General features: G+C 65.6%; 1 protein-coding gene and 1 long non-coding RNA gene across 10 annotated transcripts in view; one reads left to right on the top strand and one right to left on the bottom strand.

The window, feature by feature from the left end:
* Positions 1 to 769: 769 nt before the first annotated feature.
* LOC146407326 (uncharacterized) lies at positions 770 to 2,865 on the bottom strand. The gene is made up of 2 exons (XR_014842236.1): positions 2,647 to 2,865; positions 770 to 1,806 (listed from the first exon to the last, which is right to left on the bottom strand). It is a non-coding gene; the product is annotated as an uncharacterized LOC146407326 (long non-coding RNA).
* A 614-nt stretch (positions 2,866 to 3,479) lies between these two features.
* The window catches only part of BRD3 (bromodomain containing 3), a 29,505-nt gene continuing 6,766 nt past the window's right edge, over positions 3,480 to 26,218 (top strand). Inside the window, exons 1-10 of one of the 9 annotated variants that reach the window (XR_014830463.1) lie at positions 3,480 to 3,562; positions 14,635 to 14,960; positions 15,777 to 15,914; positions 16,881 to 17,028; positions 17,732 to 17,946; positions 18,461 to 18,542; positions 19,616 to 19,987; positions 21,913 to 22,041; positions 24,310 to 24,501; positions 25,878 to 25,942. Coding sequence is in view for 6 of the 9 variants with exons in the window: in XM_085001120.1 (XP_084857246.1) it covers positions 14,748 to 14,960; positions 15,777 to 15,914; positions 16,881 to 17,028; positions 17,732 to 17,946; positions 19,616 to 19,987; positions 21,913 to 22,041; positions 24,310 to 24,501; positions 25,878 to 26,113 (1,643 nt within the window). In the remaining 3 variants the exon portion in view is untranslated. Of the gene's footprint in view, positions 3,563 to 12,358; positions 14,523 to 14,634; positions 14,961 to 15,776; positions 15,915 to 16,880; positions 17,029 to 17,731; positions 17,947 to 18,460; positions 18,543 to 19,615; positions 19,988 to 21,912; positions 22,812 to 23,488; positions 24,502 to 25,877; positions 26,114 to 26,218 lie in introns of those variants that run through there. The other 8 variants (XM_085001177.1, XM_085001170.1, XR_014830461.1 and 5 more) reach the window with 8 other exon arrangements.

Genomic DNA, 26,218 nt, shown 5'->3' with positions numbered 1-26,218 from the left:
GTACTTACTGGTGATAGTCTGTTGCAGCTGCCACCCTGTCTTGCTCCTTTGTTTTTTTTAAAGGCTGCACCTGTGGCATATGGACGTTCCCAGGCCAGGGGTCGAATCAGAATTGCAGCTGCCATCCTCTACCACAGCCACAGCAACATGGGATCCGAGTCCACGTCTGTGACCTACACCACAGCTCACAGCCCCGCTGGATCCTTAACCCACTGAGCGAGGCTGGAGATTGAACCCGTGTCTCATGGATACTAGCCAGGTTTGTTACCGCTGAGCCACAACAGGAGCTCCTGGACAGCTCTGGACACAGCGTCTGGCTCACAGGCAAAGGTCAAATGACCTCCTGCTCCCCCGGCAGAACTCTCTTTGGCGCAGCTTTTGCTTGTTGGAGACTGAAATTCCTGTTATTTCTTTTCAGTTGTTCTGAGTGCTGATCAATCTCTTGCGGAAGGATTCCAGGTAATTAAACTTTGAAGAGACTTGTGTATTAAGTATAAAGCAATAACATACCTGCTCTGTGCCTCCATGGGTGGTGGTGGGGGGGGGGCGCGTGCGCGTGGGGGTTGGGGGGGGTGGAGATTGCAGGGAGGCGCAGGAGGCAGCCCAGACCCTGGGCCCTAGTCTGGCCTGAGCAAGGGTTTAAGGCCAAGTGCAAGATTTAAGGCCATGGCTTTAAGGTCTGCAGGGCTCGTGTGGGGGTGAGCGGGGCAGCCACCTTTGCTGGTCGAGGTCTGGCTGCACTGAGGTTTGCAGATGGAGGCTGGAAAGTGGGACTGATGTGCAGAACAAAGTTTATTCACTCAGCACATATCTGTGCCAGCTCTGTCGCAGGCCCTGGGGCTCGCAAACCCTGCTCTCAGGGGGCTGCCACCCTCGGGGGTGAGGACAGCCAATGAACAGCCCAGTGGTAAGAGGCCAAGGCAGAGAGATGAGCCCCCATCGAGAGGGGCCAGAGGCCCCGCCAGCAGGCGCCTCCCCCCTCCCACCGCTGCAGGACCGCGTCCTATTTTTATCCTCTTTTGACAGATGAGGAAACCCCAGCTGCGGAGATTAAGGCGCAGGGAGAAGTTCACGGAGGCCCAGCGGCAGTCCTGTTGAAGCTACAAAGGGCTGGGAAGGGAGAGGACGGGGCTGGCCGTGGCGGGGGCAGTTGCTGCCTTGCTTCCCAAGAAGCCCTAGGGTGGGGTGCCTGCACCAGGCTTGACGGGTGGTTAACTCAGGGGCTGAGTTGCTCCAGTGTGAGTGTCTGTCGCATTTCTTTCACAGATTCTGCTTTGCAGAGGTTTCTCCAGCCTCAGGAAAGGCGGCTCCACTGAGCTAGCTGGGCTATGCACAAGTGGGCAAGCTTGACCAGTGGCACAGGGAAGGGAGAACTCAGGGTCTGAGTCCTTCTGTCAGAGCCAGGGTCTGGGCGGGGGGGCAGGGTCCTGCCAGATTCCTGGGAGGGCCTCCTTGGGGCAGTCAGAGGCCAGAGGAGAGTGATCAGGGTTCTGGGCATTTGGTTGGCAGCCCTGATGGCCCGGCTGGTTGGGGGTGGCCTCTGTGTGCCCTCTATCCAAGGCCTGCAAGGTCACGGCCAGGTGGAGAGGCTGTTTTGGCCTCAGGAGGAGCGAGATGAGATCACGGGGATGGCCAGAGGGCACCGGATGGCCAAGAGGATGAGACCCAGGTGGCAGGAGGGGGCGCGGCTTTGGAGGCGACTAAGACAGAAGTCTGTAAACCGGGTACCATCCAGGGCTTCTCGAGGGATGCCACCAGTGTGATGGTTCCAAGGTCCAAACTGCCCTTCTCCAGCTTCCTCCGACTCTGTGGACCAAAAAGGGCCTTTTCCTCCCCAGCCAGAGTCTTGTCCGCGGGGCGTGTAAGAAGTTTGGGGCTCCCAGGAAAGGGACAAGGATCTGGCCTCCCCCACAAACTGTGTTTCCCGGGACCCCAGGCTGTGTCGTCTCAGCCCTCTGTGACCCAGGGTCACCTCACCTCCCGGAGTTGCCTCACCTGTAAGCTGGGCACAGAATGCCTGTCCTGGGTGGGTGAGGGGCTCTGGGCTCAGCAGAGTCACTTTCATATTATAAAGACTTATGCTTTTGGGGTGGCAGAGCTCCTGCTCCACCTGAAATAAACCCAGGGACCCCAGGGGGTTGAGATGGGTCCCCCACCCCACACAAGGAAAGTCAACCCTGCAGTTAGCAGATTCAGTGAGAAGAGGAAAACTTGGTTTTTTTTTTTTTTTGGTCTTTTTTTTTTGCATATGGAGGTTCCCAGGCTAGGGGTCTAATTGGAGCTGTAGCGGCCAGCCTACGCCAGAGCCACAGCAACACGGGATCCGAGCTGTGTCTGCAACCTATACCGCAGCTCATGGCAACGCCGGATCCTTAACCCACTGAGCGAGGCCAGGGATCGAACCCGAAACCTCATGGTTCCTAGTCGGATTCGTTAACCACTGTGCCACGACGGGAACTCCTTGTTTTGTTTTTGATGTGTTTCTGGGGGTCTAACCCACCTGCCGAGCAGCCACCTTAAATCGTAGCTGGATAAACACCTAATGTATACACACAAGGAACTGCCACCCAAAATAAGATCCGAAATGTGTCCACAAGCCGAACCTTTCAAAATACGGAAAAAGGGCCAGGAGGCCCTAGCGTTTACCTTTGTGGCCCACTGCTTGGATCTCGGGCTAGGGACTTTTGATCTCATTCCTGCCCTTCACTGGACAGATGGGAAAGTAGGCTGGGGCGGGGACGGGGGGGGGCGCGGCGAAGTCTCCGGGACAGAGTCGGGACCCGGGACCGCCCCCCCCCCGCTCCTCGGCAGCTCTGAGGACTTGGCGTCCTCTCCCACGACAGCGCCAGGGCCCCAGCGTGTTGTGGGGACTAGAGGGGGAGGGTTGGGGAGGTGGGTGTATGGGGGCGCGGCCGAGCGCGGCTCCTCCCCGGGCGGGGCCGTCCTGCGCGCGCGCGCCGACGCCCCGCCCCCGCCCTCCCGCGCGCGCCCCCGCCAGGCTAATTAGGCGCGCGGTTTGTTTACAAACATGGGCGCCCGGCAGGTGCGCGCCGCCCAGACAGTGCGCGCCTGGACCCCGAAGCCCTCCCCGCGGGCTCCGGGGTCCACCGGGGTGGGGGGCGGAGCCGGGGGGGCGCTGGCCGCCCTCCCGCCTTTTGCACGCCTCCCCGGACACCAGGAAACTCGCCCCGAAGTGCACGTCCCCGGAGCGGGAGGGCCGTGCTGGGTTCCCCAGCCGCCGCTGGCGCCGCGCCCCGCCCCCGCGCGCCCCCCGGGCCGGGCCCGCTCGCGGCCGGGTCGGCGGGGCGGGCGGCGGGCGGGGGCGCGCGGGGCGGGGCGCAGCGCCGGCGGGGCCGGGACATGTAGTCCGCGCGCCACAGCCTCCCCTGGGCGGCCCCGGCGCGGGCCCGGCCGCGGACTACGACTCCCGCCAGGCGCCGCGGCGCAGCGCATGAGCCCTGCTCGGCTCCGGCGCGTCTATTATGCTGCCGGGGCCGGCGAGCCAAAGAGGAGCCGGCCGCGCGGGCCGGGAGGGGACGGCCGCCGGAGCCGCCGAGGCCAAGTACGCCTTTCTCTTGCTTCCTTGCGCGCGCGGGGCGGCGGGCGGCGCGGGCGGCGGTGGGCCGGGCGGGCCGGGAAGCGCGGCCCCGTGCGCCCCGCGCAGGCCGCCGGCGCGTCCGGGCAGCTGGGCGCCCGGGCTGCCGCCGCCGCCGCCGCCTTTGTGCGCGGCCACGATGCAACAAAGCGCGGCGGCGGCCCGGGGTCGCGGCGGCGGCGGCGGCGCGGGCCCCCTCCCTTCCGCCCTCCGCCCGCGCCCTCCCGGCCGCCCTCGTCCCGGGCTCGGGGGCGTCGCCGCGGCCGGGGCGCGCAGCCCGGAGTTGGCACAGCCCGCGCGCCCCGCGCCAGCGCCCTCCCGCGCGCCCTCCCTCTCGGAAAGGATTTTTTTTCCCCCTTTCCTCCGCCCGCCATCTTTCGAAGGGGGGATCGGGGAGGACGCGGAGGGGAAGGTGCGCTTCGGCGCCACTTTCCCCGCGCGCGCCCCGCCCGCCTGCCCTGGCTTCCTGGCCGCTGGGCTGGCGCGGGGGCCGTGGCCGCTCGCCGCGGCCGGGGCGGGGGGCGAGGCCGGGCCCGGGAGTCGGCGGCGTGGCGTGGAGTGGAGGCCGCTTCCTCCAGAGTTCGGGGTCCGAGTTGACTTGGAGCCCTTTGGAGTTGTTGGGTCGTTGCAGCCCGGCCTGGAGGAGACTCAGTTCCCGTTTTGAAATCAGCCAGAAAAGGGCTTAATCCGGGCGAGGTCGAGTTGGAGCGGGAGGAGCGGGCTGTGTGCCCTCCGCCCCACTTGGGGTGGGTCGCGGCCTGACAGCATGGCACAAGCCCATCGGGGAGAAATGCTCGCGCCGGCCCTCGGGATCCCCGCGCATAAAGCTGGGACTCCGGGCGTCTTCTCTTCACCAGTTGTTCATCAGGGGCAGGGCCAGCCTCCTTGCCTTGGGGGCCGGGGGCCGTTTTAGCTAGATGAAAGTAGGCGCCCGGAACGGGTCCGCCTTGCAGGTCCCCTGGTCCGTCGTGAGGTTCCCTTTTTTGGCCCAGCCCCTGACTGTCCTGCGACCCTCCCCCTGTGTTAACCGGGTTGTGGCTGCAAAGTTAGCTGGGTGGGGGTGGGGAGCGATGTTGAGTATCAGCGGGCAAACTTTCGGCTGGCGGGAGCTAGTCAGTGAAGGAATCGCTGTGCCCCCCGCTCCCCCCGCCTCGGAGTGAGGACGAAGAAGAAAGTTTTCTTTTTTAACCTTGATTTGTAGGCTTTCTCTCTGACTCTTTATTGAAAACGAGGCTTTTTTCCCTGGGTCGGTGGTGTGGCCCTGGAGAGGTCTCGACACCTATGCAAAGTCGCTTGGGGGGGCATTTTTTCCTGGGGGAGTAGTTGGCTTTCAAGGGCGTCAAGAGAAGGCCTGGACACCCCCCCACCCCCCACCCCCGCAGCCAGGGTCAGTTCTCTGGAGTTAGGGACCTCCTCCCCACCCCCCATTCTTCCGCTGCCCTGAGTGCGGCCTCTCATTTGCAAATAAAGCTCTGTGTTTGTCCTTTTCTGTCTTGAGGCCTTGATGTGTGCTGGTGGTTACAGATCAGGAGCGATAGGGCACACGGTGTTTCGGGCGGGAGGCGTGGGGCATTTCTTTCTGACCTTTCTGCTAACCTCGGGGGCCGGCAGTCTGGAATCCTGCCCGGAGCAGCTCCTCGGAAGCTTAGATCCAGCCCCAGCCCCGCCACAGGGCCGTCCACAGCGAGGGGGATTTAGGCAGCACCAGGTCCATTTTTGTTTTGCTTTTAGAAAGTGGAGTAATTGCTTGCTTTCGACCACAGCTCGCGCGTGCTTAGGAAGCAAGCTTTGAATAAAGCAGGGGATTTGTAAATACGCTGCTCCCGCCCGCTCACAGCAGAGCAGTCCCGGCAGAAAGTGAAAGTGAGGGGGCGGCGGCGGCGGCAGCGCAAAAAAGTGAACCGCCCAGCCCGCTGCAGCCAGCCGCTTCTCCTGTGCCCTCTTCCTCCAGGCTGGCCCCTTGCCAGCCGCCTGAGCCCTGTGCCCGGCCATTTCCTGGTTCTTGGTGGCAGAGCCTTCCCTGGGGAACGCTGGCTGTGGCCGGGAGCGAAGGGGTTGGTGGGGGACCAGCTGGACGGGGCCTGGGGCCTGGGGCCTGCCCACCCCCCACCCCCCATCAACCTGACTTCCCATCCTTCCCCTGTCTTCTCCCAGGGAGTAGCGTTCCTTGGTGGGTCCGGAGGAGCTGGGCCAGCTTGGGATTGGGGGCCCACCCAGGCCCAGAGCCCACCCTCCCCCAGCGAGTGGCTGCTGCTGGGCACGTGCCTGAAGCCACTGGGCTTCCGTGCTCAGTCTTCAGGGCAGTAGTGTGGGTGGGTGAGTAGCCGGGTCCTCCCCAGCTGCCGGTGAAGCTGTAAAGCAGTGGGACCCCCTGGCAGGTCCCACACCCCTGGCATCAGCAGGCTGGTTCCTCGTCAGTGTTCCTTGCTTCCAAAGGAAACTTTGGTGACTCTGGGCTGAAAGCAGCATTCTGTTTGCTGCATACCTGCCTTTGGGAACTCGGCTCTGCCCCCTTGTTTCAGCGGGAGAGCTCAGCAGGTGTCAGAGCAGCGCTGGGCAGCCTGATGGGCTGGGCTCAAGGGTGCTGGTCAGTGCCCAGGTGGTCAGTGGCTTCTTGAACCTTCCCCGCACCCACATTTTGTGAGCGCCTTTGGTGCCTGCACCCCGACCCCAGGTGCCGCGCTCCTGCGTCTGAGAAGCTTGGTGCTCTTAAAGCCAAAGAGGCGTGGTTCTGGGTCTCCCGCCGCTGATGTGTGTTTAGAGTGGGGTTGATGGGAATGTGTGTGAGTCTTCGGAGGCTCTGCCACTTCAGTGCCATGTGACTTTTGCCAGGTTTTAGCTATTCCACGGGAGAACCAGCGCTCCACCTGCCTCCTTTCTTGGGTCTTTATAGCCCGGGGCTAGAGCCCTTTGCATCTTGGGGGACTCCCTCCCTCCTCCGTGCCGCCGCCAACCTGGGGGAGTTCACTGGAAGGGACCGAGGAGGCTGGGAACGTACTTCCCAGCTCTGTGGGAGCTGCCACGTGGGGTGCAGGGTGCTTCAGACCCCGTTGGACTTTTCTTTGAGTGTTGGGAGCTAGGCTTGGGCACCAGCGTGGCAGTGTTCTCACAGTGGTGTGTTTGGGAGGGGGAGGGGTGCCCGTGTCACAGGTGCTGAACCGCCGAGGGGAGCTGGGGCTCCTGGCTCCTCTCTGAGAAGCCTTGGGACTTGGGGACAGGAATGTCCTTGCCTCCCGTGGGGCTGAACTCTGCCCGCTCCTCCAAGGTGGCTGCCATCATCGTGACAGTCGCTGCCCGCATGCGAGTGCGTGTACCCCGAGCTGTGCGGCCAGACCCTCATGACACCAGGAGGAGGGACAGCTTGGGGGAGGCCTAGCCCGACAGGGTCTCAGGGGTGAAACTCAGGTGCAAAGGGAAAGATAGGGCAGAAGGGAGTGCTGCCCGGCCCCAGCCCGCTTGCGCCATCAGGCAGAGCCCTCGCGGTGCCAGCCCAGTGCCAGAGGCTGCTTGTCAAGGGCCCGGGCGCTGCTGGCTGTGCAGTCCAGATAAGGCACACACCTGCTCTGTGCCCTGTTGTCTTAGCTGCCACCAGGCTGACCTGGCCGGGCCGTTGTGAGTCTGGGTGGGGAGACACAGATGGCTGTGTGGCTGTCACCTAGGATGACAGAGCCCCCCACAGGCTGGGAGAGGCAGCCGGAATTGCCTGGTAAGCGTGCGAGCGCTAGGGCTGTGGGAAACCTCCGGCCCTGGGAGCCTGAGCTGAGCCTGGTGCTGGCCCGGGGCAGGACCGCCTCCCTCTCCAGGGCTCCCCGTGCGTGGAGCACCTGCTGTCCTGGAAAGGTGTGGGCACATGGGAACGAGTTTGTGTCGGGGAGGTGGGACAGGGAGCCTGACGGGGGTCCCGGCTTACCAAGGCTGGACCATTCTAGGTCCCGCTGTGGGCTGGCTGCCCCTCCTGCCCTGACCCCCAGGGCCAGCTAAGGTGGGGGTGGGCTGGGCCGACTACCCTGTCGGGATCTGGCAGCAGTCAGGGGTCCCTGGGCTGCTCGCCTGCCCCTGTGCATCTCGGCACCACGGCCTCCCAGCCCCTCTCAGGCTTGTTTCACATCTGCGGCAGCAGGGGGTGGGGGGGGAGTGGTCAGAGCCTCCTTCTGAGAGCTGCAGCCTGGAGCCTGAGGTTGAGGCCTGGTAGGAGGAGAGGGACCTGGGGGGACAGGTTTGGGGTCTGGTGACTGGTGGCGTGTTTCTCCTGCCCAGGGTTTCAGGTCTGGGGACACACGGGCATCAGGTGATGCCTGGGAAGGTGTGGGGGCGCGGTCGTGGTGAGGGCTGAGCCTGGGTGCAGGTCTGGACCCCCCAAGTGGGGCGTGCTGGGTGGATGCAGCTTTGATCTAGAAAGTGCGGGAGTCAGTCGACCGACCGGTGCCCCCAGGTCTGGGTCCCGTGCTTGCACGTCACTGCCTGACCTCTAGCGTCCTCTGTGGGACCGACTGACCCAGAGAGGATGGGCCCTCCTTGCTGCTCAGGACGAGGCGTGGGCGCCAGTCACGTGACCCTCTGGGCCCGTCCCGTGGAGGGTCATTCAGTGCAGTGGGTGGCCTGGTGCCCCCCTGGGGGGCATGTGGGGCTCCTGGGCGCCTGGAGGAATGATACCGGGTCCTGGCTGGGCCAGAGCCCAGCATTTCTGAGAGAGGCAGGTAGAGACAGACAGACAGAGGACCTCCCCGGAAGCCCCCAGCCCCAGGCCCCCGACACGCACCGCGGGTGCAGTGTCCTGTGGGCTTTTGTTGATTTTCTCGGGGGCGGGTTGGTTGGAAGGCGGGTGGGACGGAGCCTCGCAGGGGCCTGAGCCCACGGTGAGCCCCCCGCGGCAGGACCGCTGGTGCCCACTGGAGCCCGTGGGGAGGCGGACATTCTGGCAGGAAGGGAACCTTCAGGGGCTGCCTGCTCCAGGTGAGCCGGCGGACGGGGAGACCCGGACGGAGAAGGAGGTTTCAGTGCCTGGGTGCCAGGGGTGCGGGGCTAAGAGGACTTGGGGGTGTCGGGAGGGGACTGTGGGCCCGTCAGCAGGCCAGGCCCCGTGCTTAGGACCCCTACGGATCTGGGGGCTGCCCTGGATGTTCCATGGAACGGGGCCCGAGAGGGGCAGTGGGCTCGGGGCCTTGGCTGGGGACAGCCATGGTGGCCCTGGGCCCCGCCTGCCCATCTAACCACCCCAGGCCCTCCTCAGGGTCCCCCCGCTCAGGGCAGGAGGCCATTGGCTGCTTCTGTTACTGAAGCCGTCCCTGCCCGCACAGATCCTGTTTCCTGCGGCCTGGCCCCCGGGACAGAGGCGCTGGGGCGGCCAGCCTGGCTCCTTCCCGTGGCTCGCATCTCCCGTCTCTGCAGGATTGTTGCGAGGGGCCAAGGGGGAGTCTGGGGTTGGGCGAACGGCCTTGCACGGCCTGGCTCTGCTTCCGACTGGATGCCCTTGTGCCCCTTCACCCCCGAGCCTCCGTCCCCACCTGGAGAGTGGAAAGCACGTGACTCCCCACTGCTGCCAGGACGGGGCCAGGGGACAGGGCTGTGTAGCAGTGGGAGCTCCCCCCACCTGCCTCAGGAGGCTGAGTTTTTGAAGGCCGTTCCTTTGCCGGTCGGACCTTCTGCCACTACCCCCCTCCCCCGTCCCAGTCCTGCAGCTGGCATTTCCCCTGCCTCTGGCCCTCGTCAATGTCAGCATGTCCACGACCACTCCCCCCGCCACCGCCTTAGGACCCCCCCCCCCCACCTCAGGCCCAGCACCCTCCAAGTCGGGAGCCTTCTGGAAGCCCTGCTGCTCCTTGTTTTGCGTCCTCTGACCCCTTCCCACCTTGCCAGGCTTGTCCCCGTTGGCCCGTGGCCTCCTCAATGCTGGTGCCTGCCTGCCCGCCCTTCTGCCCCGTGCCCGCCAGGGTCGGGGCCGCCCAGCAGCACCCAGCTCTGCCGTGGCTCAGCACCGCTGCAGGCGGGCACTTCAGCTGCTGTGCGTTGCAGGTGTTTCTCCGTAGCGGTGACTGGACAGGCGCGCCCCGTCTTGTCCAGGACCCTGAGTAGCTCTGGCCGCGGGGCTCCCGGGTGAGCCTGCGTTTCTTGAGGGTTCCAGTCACCCGGGGAGGAAGGGGGCGGCCCGGGCGCCGGCCAGGCTCCACACTGGGGGCCCTCGGTCCCTCACCCCGTCTGCGGCCGGCTGTGTCCCACGCAAGGTCCCTCGTGGAGTGGTGTGCGTGAGCCTGGGAGGTGGGGTGGCCTTCTGGGCCCTTCTGCAGCATCCCGCCAGAACCCCTGGCGCTGGGTTTTGTCTTGGTGTGCGAGGGCTTTTGTGGTTTGTCTGGCGTTTCCACTTCAAGGGTTTCAGATCCTCGTGCTTCGAGGGAAGCTCCTCTTCACTCTGCCTGCCGGGCAGCCCCGGGAGGTGGGGGGGGGCCTCTCTGCCTCGGTTTCCCCTGTGAGGAGCCAGGTCCCATCCGTGCCCTGCCTGCCCTGTGGCTGTGGGGGCGCAGGGTCCTGAGCCCTCGAGGAAAGGGGGTTCTGGCTCTTCCTGGTGGCGGGGTGGGGGCCCCCGGGCGCTCAGCCTCCGCTGCGGGCACTCTGGTCTGTGCTGGCTCCTCCCAGGGGAGCCCCTGTGAGGGACCCCCTCCGTTCAGTCCTCCTCCCCCCTACAACCCTGAAGTGAACTCCAGGCGTCTTTCTTTCATAAGGCTTCTGGTTATTGTCTCTGAAAGATAAGGGCCTTTAAAAAATTAAAGCCCCAACGCCACTGTCACCTCCAAAGCACTGACATTGAATCCAAAAGCTCATCCAGTAGTGTTGAAAGAAACCCTCCGGCAGGTGTTTCTAGCAGGCGGGCCCAGGGCCCGGGCCCTGAGGTCGGGACCGCCTCGCCTGCCCCTTCACGGACAGCCCTTGAGATGGAGCCAGCCCTGGTGTCCCCTCCAGGCCACGCGGGGGCCCACGGCAGGGCTCAGGCTGGGCAGAGAGGCCGACCCCAGCCACGGGCAGCCTTCCCTGTCCTGAGGCCACCTTCCCGTTCCAGCAGTCACCCCAGAAAACTCCTCCGAGGAGTGAGCTTTTTTCCCAATTCTCTTGCAGCAGAAGCTGGCGCTCCAGCTGATCAAAGGCCGTCTGGGGGTTATTTACTCTTAGAGCGAATGTTTGGATGTTTCCTTGCAGAAAGGTTTGTTTGATTTGGGACGTTATCTCAGACCCTGGGCACTGCGGGCCAGAGTCCCCCCCGGAATAGTGTCCTCCCTGGGTTCTGAGACCCAGAAGGCTCCTTCAGAACTCGCCTGGCTGGCGGGGGCGGCGGGGGCGGCACAGCTCTGTCCTGTCCCACGAGGCCACGGCCACAGGCCAGGAGGGGGCTGGGATTTGAACCCTGGCATGGCAGGCCCGCGTGGGCGCTCCTCTCGGCCCTTCTGCATTGCCCGTGTCTGGGGCCCTCTTTGCATCTCTGGCCGGAAGTTGGAGTCAGACCAGGGACCCGGGGGTGCTGCTGGCCTGGGCCGTCCCAGGGCTCGCTGGGTGGCCTTGCCTTCGGTTGTGGTGGGACCATCCGGCTCCTCCTCTCACTCTGCAGTCGCCCATGATGCCAGGAGCCAGGTGGGGGAGACATGGGGTCCTGGGCCTGTGTCCCCAAGCACCTGTGGGTGTGGGTGCAGGAAATACCCCAGAGCGGGAGGAGCCCCGGCATTGTCGTCGGTGCGGTGGCCCAGGTGCCGACCTCGGGGCTCATGTGGCGTCTCGCCGTCAGGGGAGGGCGGGGAGGCTGACTCGGGTTCCTGGCGGAGCCCTGTGGGAGGGTCAGCTAGGACACCGTTAAGTTTCAGCTTCTTTGTGGAAGCAGCCGTGCCTTCCTGGTCTGGGAATGTGGCCCTGACCCAGACCCAGACAAGGGAGGCTGATGGACAGCACAGCTGCTCTGCGGGTCGCCGGCCGAGCGTGGGTGGCGCCTTGACGTCCCTCCCCGTCCCTGCGCTGCCCCGACAGTGGGTGTGGTTGGGGGTGGCCGAGGGCGCCCTACAGAGGGCGAGCCCAGATCGGGGTCGCCGCGGCCCCCCAGTTCCCCTGGACAGAGCACATGGGGCTGCCCGGCCTGTCCCCAGACCTCAGGGCAGTGTCCCCAGGCCCCAGAGGAAGAAAAACAAGCTCTGAGACACTTGGCTGAGTTTGAACTTTTTTTTCTTTTTTTTCAAAATAGAAGTCCCTTCATGCTTTTTTCTTTTTGCAAAAGTAACACGTTCTTTAAATGGAAAGGAAAAAACCCACCCATTGAGAAGTGTCAGCAGGCAGGGAGAAAGCGTGGCCCGGGCCCTGAGCTGTGGGCGCCCGGGGGGCTTCTCTGTCTTGCTGCCCCTCGTGGGGGGGGCTCCGAGCAGTGCGTGCTCCTTCCAGTGCGCTCCCCGGGCCGGGGGGACCCGCCTGCCGGACGTCTATACGGCCCCTTTCGCATGGACCCTGCCGGGTTGCTACACCTTGGGCCCCTGTGGAAGGACTTGGGACTCCTGTGGACTGCAATGACCGCTGGCATCCAGCGAGCACCTGCTGGGCCAGGCCTTGCGCTCAGAGCTCAGCCACGCCGTCTGGTATGCCCGTGGCACTGCTGGAGGGTGCCTGGGCCGGGCTGGTGTGAGGCAGGACCCAGGAAGCTGCTTGGTCACCCGGCTAAGGCTCCAGGCTCCCACTGGGCAGGGCGGGGCTGCTCTGCTGTCCCCGGACACTCACCCCAAGGCAAGGGTGTGCTCCTGTGGTTGTGGTGGGAGCTGGCTTCCTCCTCTGCTGCCGGTGTGGAGTGGTCAGATGTGGGTTGGAAGACGGTCGAGGCCAGGCCCAGGGTCCCAACTGCCGCCCTGGCACATCCCTGCAGACAGCTGTGCCCACTTGTCTTCGTGCTTGGAGAAGGCTGCTCTGCACCTTGGCCAGCAGCCTGGGGCCCTTCTTGGGGGCCCCGTGTCCCCCTAGGTGGTTTCAGCCCCCAGCTGTGTCCTGCTGGTTCCCTGCTCCCTGGACCCTGCAGCAGCCATGCGAGGTACCAGCCACCTGCCCACCCCCCATCCCTACAGGGACCTGACTCGGCTCTAGGCCTGGGGCAGGCCTGGCAAGAATAGGGCATGTCCTTTCCTTGTGGCACCTGGGTCTCCCACAGGGAGCCACCTTGGAGGTCCTGGCAGGACCGTGCAGTGACCGGTGCGTGTCCAGCAGTGGGCTGAGGGCACTGTGTGTTGGACTCCTTTAGTCTCAGCCCTGTGGAGACATGGGGGCCGGATCCATGGCTGCTGAAGTGAGGAGCTGGGATTGGGACCCAGAGTCTGGACCCTGGCATCTGCTCTGCCACCCTCAGCTGCCAAGCGTCTGGGAGGCCCTGGCGGGTGGTGGCGCTGGAGCAGAGGAACCAGAGAAAGCGGTGAGGGAGGACACAGGCCTGCGTGGCCGCAGCAGCCAGGTTAAGGTGACAAGTCTCCAGTCAGGTTGGGCCTTACAGGCCAGAGCGGGACAGACCGTGCCGTCCTGTGAAGCCACGAAGGGTTTGGAGGGGCTGAGCGGTGTGACCCAACTTCTGGTTTGGATAGGAGCAGTGCTGCTGTGTGGGCAGTGCCCCCCCTGCCCCACAAGGAGGGAGCGGGATGTGGGGTCAGACCTGGGGTGGGGCGGGGGGGTAGTGAGGCATCCAGGTGAAAGCTCAGGTGCCTTTCTGTGTGGGGAGAGGGAGCCTCCTTGCCATCAGCCCATGCTCCCCACTCAGCTGCCAGCTTGGGGGCAGGGCACCGCCAGGGGTTGGTGAGATGGAAGAGCATGAAGGGTGCCAGCTCGCCTGGGGGGAGCGAGGAGGAGAGGCGCGGCGGCCCCCAGGATGGCAGGTGGGGCAGGGCACCTAGTGGGCATTCCTGAATGTTTCTCTAAGGAGGGCAGGCGAGCCGGGCAGGTTTGCTTGGTGGGCAAGACGTGGCCAGTGGCTTTTCGGAGTCCCCTTTTCCGTCTAGTCGAAGTGGGAAGAGGAGGGTGCTGAGGGGAAGCCCTGGCTGTAGCTCCTGCCTGTGACTGTGGTGTAAACACGCCCACGTGGCAGATTGCTGGCTGCCGACAGGATGTCAGCCGGCCTGAAAAGCCTCCAGGTCGTCACGATCTGCTCTTGCAGGTCGTAGAGGCTGATTCCAGCAGCAGACACGCACTGCGTCCTCCCCGAAGGGGCTCTGGCCCCCGTGCAGGTCAGATACCGTGACAGGTGCACAGAAAGGCCTGCCCGTGCGGCACTGCGTGGACGCCGCCGGGCTCCAGATCGCCTGTGCAGCCCCCAGCATGCTCTGCTCCCTAGAGTTCCGGCGGGGCCCCTGCCACCCCCCCCGGGGACGGGGTGGGGTGTTGACATTGGGGGTGGCCCCTTCAGTTCATCCTTTCCCGCAGTGCTCCCCTGGGGTGCTAGTGGGTCTCCTGGTGACATGCAGGGCAGCAGCGGCCGCTTCCTCCCCGGCTCTGCGTCCGGCGGACCCTCCGAGAGAGCCGGGGTGCGGTCCTGCGGCCCCTCCCTCTGCGGGTGCAGCATCCCATCGCCCGATTGGCCGAGGGCCGGCTGTGCCACCGCCCGGCGCCATCACAAACCAGAGCCCGTTCTCGTGGTTACGTTAGAACCTCCATCGGCGCCCCCATGCGTGCGCTGCGCGTGTCTCGCGAATGTTCTGCCTGCCCGGCTCGGCTGTTGGGTCGGTTTGGTAGCTCTCCACGTGTGACTCGCTCCCTGAAACGTTGCCCTGGTCGAGGACAGTGCTGAGCAGTCCCTGCCGGCAGGGAGCGAGAGGGTGGCCTCTCCTGGACGGCTGCCTTCGCGGCTCCCCACCTGCCCAGGTGGCACCTGTGGACACTGTCTCCCGTCACTGCTCTCCCTCCCCCGCCTGAGGGCAGTGCGGTTCTTTGACAGGTGAGGGTTGGCTTGACCCCAGTGCCCTGACCGTGTGGCAGTGCGAGGCGGTGGCAGCGGCGGTGGGACCTGGGGTGACTGGCCTTGACCTGCCCTCCCTCCCCCCTCGCAGGTGCTGCCCGGTTGGGCCCAGAGATGGGATGTCACGCCTCCGCGGGGAGCACGGAGGAAGCCAGGGCCTCTCCGAGCCGCTGCAGTGACGGCCAGTGAGCCAGCCGCCGGAGGATGTCCACCACGACGACGGTCGCCCCCGCGGGGATCCCGGCCGCCCCGGGCCCTGTGAACCCGCCCCCCCCGGAGGTCTCCAACCCCGCCAAGCCGGGCCGCAAGACCAACCAGCTGCAGTACATGCAGAACGTGGTGGTCAAGACGCTCTGGAAGCACCAGTTCGCCTGGCCCTTCTACCAGCCCGTGGACGCCATCAAGCTCAACCTGCCCGTAGGTGGCCCCTCCCGCCGCCCCCGCCCCCAGGGGCCCTGGCTCCTGGGAGAACAGCCCCTCCGGCCCTGGCAAGGGGGTGCCAGGATGTGGCTGGTGCCGGTGAGCCAGGCACAGCCAGGCCTGGGACCCCGCTGTCCGGCAGGGGGCAGCTTAGAGCCCACAGTGACCAAGGAGCAGAGGGGAGACCTAGGGTGTGGGGAACGGAGGGCGGCCGCGTCCAGGTGCCAGAAGCCGGGGGTGGGGGGGGAGACAGGTGGCCTGGTGGCTGGACAAAGAGGGAGCTGGAGCTGATGGTGCCAGGGCTCAGCCCGGAGGCTCACCTGCGTCTCCGTCCTCTGCCCGCACCATCCTGCAGAATGACGCCCAGTTTCCAGGGAGAATGCATGCCCAGTGCCCACCTGGCTGTCTGTGTCTGGTGGCTTTCGCCTTTGGATCTGAACAGAGAGCCCCTTAGGCTGCAGGGGTGGCTCTGGGCCAGCGCCTGGCGGCCTCGGTCCTAGGCCAGCTCGAGTGAAATCTGGAATCTGGGGAGGGGGCGTGGCCAGCAGAGCCCAGCGCCGGGGTCTGCCCTGGATCAAGGTTCTAGGCCTCCACCCAGAGCCTTCACCGGGCGAGAGGCTTGGCGGGGTCTCTGCTGGCCGAGGGCTCGTCCCCGACCTCACCCACACCTGTCATCAGGTGGACGGAAATGGGGGCCCGGCTGCAGCTGCCAGCCCCCCAGGAAGACAGCTCGTGCGTGATCCCTGGGCTCTGGAATTACGCAAGTCGTCTCGTTGCGTCCAGCGGTGACGCCTCTGCACGTCTCTTTCCTAGGATTATCACAAGATAATAAAAAACCCAATGGACATGGGAACCATTAAGAAGAGACTAGAGAATAATTATTATTGGAGCGCCAGTGAATGTATGCAGGACTTCAACACCATGTTTACAAATTGTTACATTTACAACAAGGTGAGAAGACGGTGCTGCCTGGGCCCAAGATGCCACCGCCAGCTGCCCATGGGGCGGTGGGTGCCAGCCTGGGGTTGGCCCGTGGCACTTGGCAGCGGCTCTCCACCGCCCCGGGCCGTGTCCCAGCCTCGCGCTCGGCCCTTGTCGGGTGGCCGTCGCCTCGGGCGGCCCCCTTGTGAAGGTTATAGACCAGCCTGAGAAGAGGCTGTCAGGACCCCAAATGCTTTAAACGTCTGGGCTCTCGGACCCACATGCTCCGCCTCTAGAAAGATAAGGGAGCAGGTGCAGGCCCGCGTGTGTGGCGCCGCGCAGCACACCTGCACCTGGAGCAGTCGGAGGCGGGCCGAACACAGGGTGGCGTCCCCGTGCAGCCACCCAAAGTGGCGCAGGACGCCGGGGGATGGTTTTCAGTGCGAGGAGCAGACTAGAGAAATTCTGTAGGGTGTAGGGTCCTGGTTCTGGGTGGTTTTTGTTTTGAGGTGACCAGGAATGTTGAGTTTCTGCTCTTTCCTCCACACAGTGGGGTAAAGGGTGGTTTTTATTCTTTGTGCTTTTCCAATTCTTCCACGAGTTTCCATCTTGAAATAGATTCCTTTGGCCTCCCTCCTGCCCCACCAAATCTCTTAACACGTTCTTATTTATTTATTTACTTATTCTTTGGCTTTCTGTCTTTTTAGGGCCACACCTGCGGCACATGGAGGGTCCCAGGCTAGGGGTCCAATCGGAGCTGTAGCCGCCGGCCTAGACCACAGCTCACGGCAAAGCCGGATCCTTAACCCACTGAGCGAAGCCAGGGGTTGGACCTGCGTCCTCACAGATGCTAGTCCAGTTCATGAACCCCTGAACCACGATGGGAACTCCTTAGCACGCTTTTAAATAAATATGTTCTTGAGCTACAACCAGCGATGCCTGTGGCAGACAGCGGCTCCTTTCCAGCACGTAACCCAGCCTCTCCTGTGCCTTCAGCCCACAGATGACATAGTGCTAATGGCCCAAGCCTTAGAGAAAATTTTTCTGCAGAAAGTGGCCCAGATGCCCCAGGAGGAAGTCGAGTTATTACCCCCTGCTCCAAAGGGCAAAGGCCGGAAACCAGCTTCGGGAACCCAGAGCGCAGGTAAAGGGCTGGATGCGTGGGGCTGTTCCGTGCCAGGGCCCCCGGCAGGTGGGCCGGAGGACAGTCTCTCTTTGGAGGGTCCCTCAGCCCCTCTGGGCTCCGTTTTCCTCGTCTTCGAGGTGGGCTCTCGGCTGCGTGTGGCCCACAGGTGGTCCTGGTGCCCTGGCTGCCACCTGCCCTGCAACAGCTCTGCGGAGGGCACGTGCTCTTGCCCTGTTCCCCACCCTGCTCCTCCCGGCCCTGGCTCTGAGGCCACTTATTCCAGAAGCCAGACTGTCCCCCTGTCCCCCAGCCTGGACCTTGCCTTCCCAGTACAGGGCGTGCTCTCCCTGACCCGTTGGGGCGCGTGGTGGGCGGGGACCTGGAATGGAGGTGCCTCCCTGGGCGGAGCTGACGGGCGGCCCGACCTCAGAGAGAGGCCCGCGTCACGCTTCGAAGACGCGGCTGTGACTGGTTGCGTAGCCCGTCCCGGTTCTCGGCTGCTCACCTGTGGGGTCTGGGTGAACACCCCCTGGTCCTCACCTGCCGGGCCGCGCACCCCGTCCTGGCTCGTTCAGGCCACGGAGGCGGCCAGGACGAGGGTGCTGGGAGGAGGGGCTCTGTTGGCCCCTGGTGTGCCTGGTTGGAGGGCTGGTCCCGGAAGCTTCTGGAAGTATCGCTGGTGGAGCCGAGCCGGTTCATCCCCCTGCCTTTTGTCTCCAAGGTACGCAGCAGGTGGCGGCCGTGTCCTCTGTCTCCCCAGCAACCCCCTTCCAGAGCGTCCCCCCCACCGTCTCCCAGACGCCCGTCATTGCCGCCACCCCCGTGCCAACCATCACCGCAAACGTCACGTCTGTCCCTGTCCCCCCGGCTGCCGCCCCGCCTCCTCCCGCGACGCCCATCATCCCCGTGGTCCCTCCCACGCCGCCCGTCGTCAAGGTGAGCTGGCGGGGTGGCGGGGTGTCCTGGATTGGGGTGGGGGGTGTGCAGGAGGCACTCGACTGCTCTCCCCTGGGCACTGGCCCCTGTGACCCTGGAGTGGTTCCCCCGTGCCCGTGAGGTGGGCCGTGGTTCCCGACACAGGAGGAGCCCGAGGCTCGGAGCCGCAGGTCACACAGCTGGTGAGGGCGGCTGCACTTGATCCCCGCGTCTCTGGCCTTGGCAGCACGCAGGGCGGGCGGGGGGGCACGGGGTGGGATCCCGGCCCCCCTCTGCCCGCACTCACGCGTGGGTTTCTGGCGGACGGCCTGGGGAGGGCGGGGGCAGCCTCCACCTGCTCGCTGTGCCCGCCCGAGTGGGCGCCCGTGCCCTCCCGGCTCGCCGGAGCCTCCTGTGGCGGGGGCCGCCCCGGCCGGGCCCGGCTCCGAGTGGGGGCGCCCTCGAGGTCTCCTGCTCCGAGCGGGCCCCGGGCGGCCACTGACGTGCGTCATCTTCTCCGATTTGACCCTCACAGCGACCCTCTGGGGCAGACAGTAGCCCCCCCATCTTACAGATGAGGAAGCAGGCGCTCAGAGGGGTTAAATGGCTCCCCCAAGGTAAAACGCCACCTCCGTCGCTTCCCCTCCCCCGTGGCCTTCACTGCCTGTCCACGGCTGGCGGCGCCCGGCCAGGCCGCCTCCCCAGCACCCGGCTGCCTTGGAGCATGTCCCGTCTGCCATGGCCAGACCAGCCCCCGGGCCCCGCGGCACGTGCTTGGCCTCCCGTGGGCGCCCGTGAGTGTGTGTGGGGAGCTGGCTCGTGCTGCCAGCCTGGGGGCGGCGGCTTGGCTGGGGTCGCGGCCGTGGGGGCGCTCTAGACAGCAGACCCTCCCTGGAGGCCAGCGGCCCAGGCGCTTGTGGCTCCCAGGGGCTCCCGCCGGAGCCGAGGGGAGGGGAGCCCCCGAGCCGGTCTCGGGGTCCCCGAGCCGTGGCTGTGGACCAGCCCGCACGTGCACCCTCGAGACACACCTGGACACGCCCACAGGGACTCCCTCGGTCCCCCGTGCGGGTGGCAGCGCTGACTCCCGTGTCTCGGGGTCACGTCGGGAGCTGCCCGGGCACTTAGCCCCGGGGCCCTCGGCCCCAGACCTTGTGATGCTGCTCGTGTCTCCCGGCCGGGCCGCCGCCCCCACGCCGCCGCCCGCATGCTCTTCCCGACGCCTCGTCCCGCAGCTGCGACTGTCCTCGGACCGCCAGCTTTGAGGCCCGTGTCTGGGACGTGCCCTGTCTTTACACGCACTGGGCGACAGGCCCGGTCACGGTGCCCCCCTGGGCATGCTTGTCCCTGAGCCGCGGCCCAGCCTGGGCACTGGCCGGGTGCAGGTGGGCCATGTGCTGTGCCTCACGCCGCTCGGGGTGACAAATACCCACCGTGACCGCAGGGCCGGGGGGCCGGGGGTAGGTTCGGAGTCCAGCCTCACCCCCGCCAGCTGTGTGACCTCGGGCCGGCGACGTGGCCCCTCTGAGCCTCGGTGTCCCGCGGGGCAGGCGGGAGGATGGCCGAGGCCGTGCATGTCCTTGCTTCGCTCGGTGCCTGGCAGGCGGTCGGCGCTCCAGGAGCGCCGCCGCAGCGGTTCTGGTCCACACGGCGGGCGCGGGGCCCCGGGCTCACGCTTGTTTCGCTGTCGCAGAAGAAGGGCGTGAAGCGGAAAGCAGACACCACCACGCCCACGACGTCCGCCATCACCGCCAGCCGCAGCGAGTCGCCCCCGCCGCTGTCGGACCCCAAGCAGGCCAAGGTGGTGGCGCGGCGGGAGAGCGGGGGCCGCCCCATCAAGCCGCCCAAGAAGGACCTGGAGGACGGCGAGGTGCCCCAGCACGCGGGCAAGAAGGGCCGGCTCTCGGAGCACCTGCGGCACTGCGACAGCATCCTGCGGGAGATGCTGTCCAAGAAGCACGCGGCCTACGCCTGGCCCTTCTACAAGCCGGTGGACGCCGAGGCCCTGGAGCTGCACGACTACCACGACATCATCAAGCACCCCATGGACCTGAGCACCGTCAAGGTACGGGGCGGCGGCCCGGCCGGCCCGCTTCCTCCGCTCCCGGCGTCCGGGGCCTCCGCCCGGGCAGGTCTGGCAGGGTCAGGCGCAGCGTATGCCCTGCCCCACGGCCCCTGAACCCGCGGCGTCCTCGTCCTCTCTTTCTCCTGAACCGGTTTCAGGGCTTTGATCCCGTCCCGGCACACCTGCAGGTTTGGTGAGGTCAGGCAAGACCTGTGGCCCGCCCCTCCCCGGCCAGAAGGGGGCCCCCGTGGGGGAGGTGGCCCGCCCAGGGGCTGTCCTGGGGGCTCCTCAGGTGTTGCCTGAGGTCAGGCCAGTTGCATCCCTGTGGCAGACCCAGGCCGGGCCCCCGGGGGCTCTTCGTGAGCGCCTGCGGGAGGGTTCCTGCGGCCCCGGCTCCGCTGCCCGCCCTCAGCCTGGATCGGCCTCTGACGCCTGGGGACACCCCAGCAGCCGGCCGTGTGTGGCCCTGGAAGGGGCCCCACGTGGGAGGCGGTTTGGGTCTGGGCCCTGAGCCGCTGGTCTCGGTCACTGTGCTCCTTCCCGTGGAAGCCTTCGTCCTGCCCGGGCCCGTTCAGACCTGGCCTCCAGGAGAGGGGTTCCTGCGGAACCGGCTGGGTGGCGCAGGCCTGGCGGGGCCGGGCCTGCGAGGGCCTCCTCGCGCTCTCTCATCCTTTTCCTGAGGGCGAGGGCGGGCTGCCAGCTTCTGGGAGGCCAGGGGTGTCGGCGACTTTTCTAGGACTTTTTGGAATCTGTGCAGCTAAAGTGTAAGCAGAGGGTCCTAAAAGCCCAAGCAGAGCAGAGGCAGGTGGAGAGGAAATACTTCTCCTTTGTTCCAGAGAGGATGCGGCTCGGGGTTTGGTCACCCCTTTCCAGGTTATCTCCTGGCTCAGGCGGGGGGCTTTGCGAGCAGGTTTTGATGCAGGTGGTCCTTGGGCTCCCAGATACACCAGGAAGGTGGCAGGAGGTCAGATGAGGGCTGGAGCCTGAGAATCTTGCAGAAGTTGAAAGGGTCTGGCCGAGCCTCCCCAGCCTGGGGAGGGTGTGCAGAGGGCCGGAGCCAGGCAGCCCCAGTACTGCTGGAAGCTCCCCAGGGGGCAGAGGACGGGGGTGGGGGGTGGGGGGGTGTGTCCTGGGCTGAGAGTCTACAGGTCTTGGAGCCTGTCCACTGCCCACCTCTCTCTGGAGTCCAGGGTTGTGTAAATCCAGGTGTGGGTGACACAGGAGGTCAGGCTCCGGCACACGGTGTCCTGCGGCCGAGGGGCAGGGCCGCCGAGTAAATAGTCCACTCTTACCCACAACGGGAGGTCCCTGACCCACGGGCTCCGTGTGAGCCTGTCCAGGCGTGGGGACCTCACTCCCTCCAGAGCAGCTGCCCCTCTGTTGGCCCCGATTGTCAGCTCATTCTTAGCCGTCACCTCATGGCATCCCTCGCTGGCAGTGCTTCTGTCCCCACGTGCAGCACCTGTTGCCTGACTTTCCCGGTGAGGCAGTGGGACGACCTGGCACTTGGGTGAAGGCAGGCTGGCTGAGAGCATCTGGGTGCTTGGGGAGAAAGTTAAATGTCTCGTTCTAAGAGCGTAGGACACCCCGAAATTGGTTAGGAGGGAAATTTAGTTTTCACCGGAAGCTGCTCGTCCCCCCCAGAGCTCCTGCCCACAGGGACGTCCATGTGTGACCAGTTACCCCAGATGGAGAGCTGGGGGCTGAGTGTGGACGGGGTTCAGGGGCGGCTGCGGGAGCCTCTTCCTTTCACCCAGGGCGTCCGCCTCTCTCTGGGGTGCCGCACCCTCCCCTCCAAGCCCTTGCGTCTCCTTCCACCCTCTCCCTGGGCTCCGGGACGAGGCCTCGGGCTGGCGGCGGCCGTGTGAGTGGGTCCGGCTGAGAGCCGCGGCGGTGCCCTCACGCCCGTGGCTCGTGTGTTGCAGAAGAAGATGGACAGCCGCGAGTACCCAGACGCCCAGGGCTTCGCGGCCGACATCCGGCTCATGTTCTCCAACTGCTACAAATACAACCCCCCAGACCACGAGGTGGTGGCCATGGCCAGGAAGCTGCAGGTAACGCCGGGCGCCCGGCACGGGAGGGGCCTCCTGGGCGCAGGTGGGCTCAGCCGCTCAGGGCAGGTGCCCAGGAAAGACACGGGCGTCTCGGAGAGCATTCAGCTGGGGACGGGGGACAGGGGCAGGGAGTCGGAGTTCTCATCCCCGAACACGCTTCTGCTGGGGGGTGGCCAAGTGGCAGCCGGGCCCCGAGTGCGCGTGCCAGGGCCGCGGTGGCAGGCAGGCTCGTGTCCGCCTCCCGGAGCCGCAGGAGGCTGTGGAGGTCGTGGCGGGGGACGGCCGTTTCTGCAGCCTGTTGCTTTCCCGACAACGAGGCAGACAGCGCGTGGGAGAAACGGGGGGCCTGCGGGGCAGGGCGGTCTGGCCCTCGGTGGCGGGACTTTGCGCCCGTGCGCACGGATCTCACACCCAGGCCGTGTGTGTGCCCGCGTCTGCGATGGTCAGTCAGAGTCGGGGGCTGCCACGGATTTCCGTTGGGGTTGAGCCCCAACTCGGTGCGTCTGCCCCGAGCTCTGCCCTGACGCGGCTTGTCGCTTCTGCGGCAGCACCGTGTTCAGCGCGCTGTCATCAGTGAGACTTGCTTGTGTGCTTTGGGGAAAAGAGTGGAATCATGGGTATATTTCCTCCCACAGCAGTTTTTCCTCTCACGGGGCCCAGAACATTCTGGAAGACAGTCCCAGCCTCTTGCTCAGAACCCTTTTAAAAATCCGTGCAATGGAGTTCCCGTCATGGCTCAGTGGTTAACAAATCCGACTAGGAACCATGAGGTTGCGGGTTCGATCCCTGGCCTCGCTCAGTGGGCTAAGGATCCGACATTGCTGTGACCTGCAGCGTAGGTCGCAGATGCAGCTCAGATCTGGCCCCTAGTCTGGGAACCTCCGTATGCCGCGGTGTGGCTCTAGACAAGACAAAAAAGACAAGAGAAAAAAAAACCCTGCGATAGCTCGGGGACACATTGATCCCCTGGGCCCCGGTTGGGGACTCGGGAAGAGACTCCTTCCATGCCCCTGGGCCCTGCTGGCCTTTCTGACCGTCCTCCTGATGTGGGCCCTGGGCCTGCGTGCTGGCTGCCGCTGGAAATGTGACAGAGAGGTCCCATACGTCCCTGAGCCTCGCACTCACCCCCTAAGTGCTGGCAGCAAACAGGCCAGCAGGCGGGACACCGAAGCCAGTGGCGCTCATTCTGTTCCCACGAAAGCTGGTCTCCGCAGTGTGGCCGCAGAGGGGGCTCTTACGTCCTGACGGCTCTTTATTTGTTCATTTATTTGTCTTTCTGTCATTTCTTGGGCCACTCCCGTGGCATCTGGAGGTTCCCAGGCTAGGGGTCGAATTGGAGCTTCAGACACCGGCCTATGCCAGAGCCACAGCAACGCTGGATCCGAGCCACATCTGCGACCTACACCACAGCTCACGGCAGCGCCGGATCCTTAACCCACTGAGCGAGGCCAGGGATCGAGCCCGCAACCGCATGGTTCCTGGTCGGATGCGTTAGCCACTGAGCCACGACGGAACCCCTTGACGGCTCTTTAGTAGACTGTTGGCTGTGTAAGTTGAGTTGGGGGCCCGAGGTCCACGGCCCCGGGGCACTGCCCAGAGAAGGCCAGGCCGTGGCCTGTGTGCCTCTGAGATGTCTCTACCCCAGGGGGAGGTTCTGGGACCGGGATGCCCGATTAGCAGGCTCTTCCAGGAGCTGGATGCCCAATTAGCAGGGCCGGGCCTTGGGTGTCTCAGCCAGGTGTGTGTGGACGCAGGTGCGTGAGCTCGGCCATGCAGAGTCTCCCTCTGTGGCCGCTCAGCCCTGTCTGAGATGAACCTGGGCCACCAGGGAGAAGGGATCTCTGCTGTGTAGGAGCCAAGAGTTGTGATAGGAGGAGACTTTTGAGCCACCTTTTGGACGCTGCTCAGCCTGAGATGTGATGCTGCAGTTACGTGACCTGGGAAGGTGTGAACGGCTCCAGACCCCGTGGCCCGGGGACCCCTTGCAAGGGTCAGAGCTCGAGGGAGGTGCCCTCCCCGCCTGGCAGTAGGTGGCAGCCTTGCACCTGGATGCGGAAGGCCCTGCCTGCAGGAGACCTGCCTGTCTAACAAAGGAGCTTGGGCGCCAGGTTCTCGGTGTCCCCTGCCTGGCGAGGGAGCAGAGGGTCGGAGAGCAGGCTGGGCCCAGGCTCCTGACTCCTCAGGGGCTCCCCCCAGGCATCTGGGACCCAGTGTCTGCCCCCCTCCCCCGCGGGCGTCCGGGACCCAGGCAGCCCTGCTCTCCCGCAGGACGTGTTCGAGATGCGGTTTGCCAAGATGCCGGATGAGCCGGTGGAGGCGCCCGCGTTGCCTGCCCCGGCCGCGCCTGTGGTCAGCAAGGGCACGGAGAGCAGCCGCAGCAGCGAGGAGAGCTCCTCAGACTCTGGCAGCTCGGACTCGGAGGAGGAACGGGCCACGAGGCTGGCGGAACTGCAGGAGCAGGTGAGCTGCCGGGCTGGCGCCTGCAGGCACTGAGACGGGGCGGAGGCAGGACCATGGCCCAGTCCCACTGGCCGTTACCCGAGGTGTTCCCTGGTCACTCCCCCCTTGATGTCCCTGGGAGGGGACCCAGGAAAGGTGCCAGCTCCTAGGGCCTCACGGCAGTGCCTGCAGGCCTGAGGCCATGCGATGCTCGCTGTGTCAGGACGACCCTGCTCCAGAAAGCTCTGGGCACCTGCAGAAGCTGCAGCCTTGCAGCCCCCGAGCCCGTCGCATTGGGCCAGGTGCAGGCTCCCTGGCTCCCACGGGCACAAGGTGGTCCTGCCTCAGCCCCTGACCCCCTGACAGTGGGTCCTTCCCACCCCCTCACTCTCCACATTTGTGACATGGGACCAGGCGGTGCTGTTTCTGGGGCCTCCGGCGGGGAAGAGATAGCCGAATAACAGGGGTCACCCCAGTGGGGCTGGGCGTCCGAGCTGCGCCCAGCAGGGTGGCAGTGCAGGGTGGCAGCCCTGAGCTGCACCTGGAGGGCCCAGGCCCCTCCCACGCCCCGTGACGCAGCCCAGGGTGTGCGAGCGGGTGCTGTCTAGGACCGTCCACCTGCTGGAGGCTGGAGGCACCGCCTCCTCACCTGGACGGGGTGGCTCCTGGTGGCCCCGGGCTCTGGCGGGGTGGGTGGGCAGGTAGTGAGGAGCGTGTCGAGGATGTCGCCAGCTCCGGGTCGGACTGGATAAGCGCCAGCTGCCGGCCCTGGGCTGTTTGGACCCTGTAGACCGGGTGCCCACGAGCGGCTGCGGAAAACCTGCTTTGTGCAGGCCTGCGAACCTCTCCGCAGGGAATCTGCCTTCTCTGGAAAATAGAAACTAGTAAGAAAAACAGGAGCTGCTGGGAGTTCCCATCATGGCTCAGCGAAACCAAACCTGACTGGTATCCGTGAGGATGCGGGTTTGATCCCTGGCCTCGCTCAGTGGGTTAGGGATCCAGCATTGCCGTGAGCCGTGGTGGAGGCCGGCAGCTGCAGCCCCAAATAGACCCCTAGCCTGGGAACTTCCATATGCCGCGGATGTGGCCCTGAAAAAACTGCAAAGAGCAAAACAGGAGCCGCTACCTCCTGAGTCCTTATGGTGCTGCCGCCTGTGCCAGGCTGATCGTTGTCCCTCAACCACACGGGAGCCGGGCGCCCCACCTGCGCGTGGGCTGGGGAGCCGGAGGAGGGCCAGTGGGCTCGCCCACCGTCGCCGGGCTGGTGAGGGCCAGACGGGCTCGGCCGCCCTCAGGAGCTCCCTGGCTCCCCTCCCCGTGCAGCGGAGGCAGCTCCGGTGCCGCAGCCGCCCTGGGCCAGCCCCGGGGAGCCCCGCTCAGCTGCCCGTCTCTTCCAGCTGAAGGCCGTGCACGAGCAGCTGGCCGCCCTGTCTCAGGCCCCAGTGAACAAGCCAAAGAGGAAGAAGGAGAAGAAGGAGAAGAAGAAGAAGGACAAGGACAAGGACAAGGACAAGGAGCGGCACAAGGCCAAGTCCGAGGAGGAGAAGAAGGCCAAGGCGGCCCCGCCCGCCAAGCAGGCCCAGCAGAAGAAGGCGCCCGCCAAGAAGGCCAACAGCACGACTGCGGCCGGCAGGTGGGCTCCGGCGCCAGTCCGGGCTCGGGTCCGCGGCCCTGGCGCGGCGTGTCCTGGGCACGTGTGGCGGGAGGACGTCGCCTCAGTGTTGTTACGGGGAGATGG

Source organism: Sus scrofa, chromosome 1, assembly GCF_054392235.1.
Source record: "Sus scrofa isolate SSC_HxYL_T2T_F1_AM1 chromosome 1, Sscrofa_HxYL_maternal_Yorkshire_Landrace_v2.0, whole genome shotgun sequence".
Classification (NCBI taxonomy): Eukaryota; Metazoa; Chordata; class Mammalia; order Artiodactyla; family Suidae; genus Sus; species Sus scrofa.
Note: the sequence above shows the minus strand (reverse complement) of the source record. Positions and strands in the feature narration are given on the sequence as shown.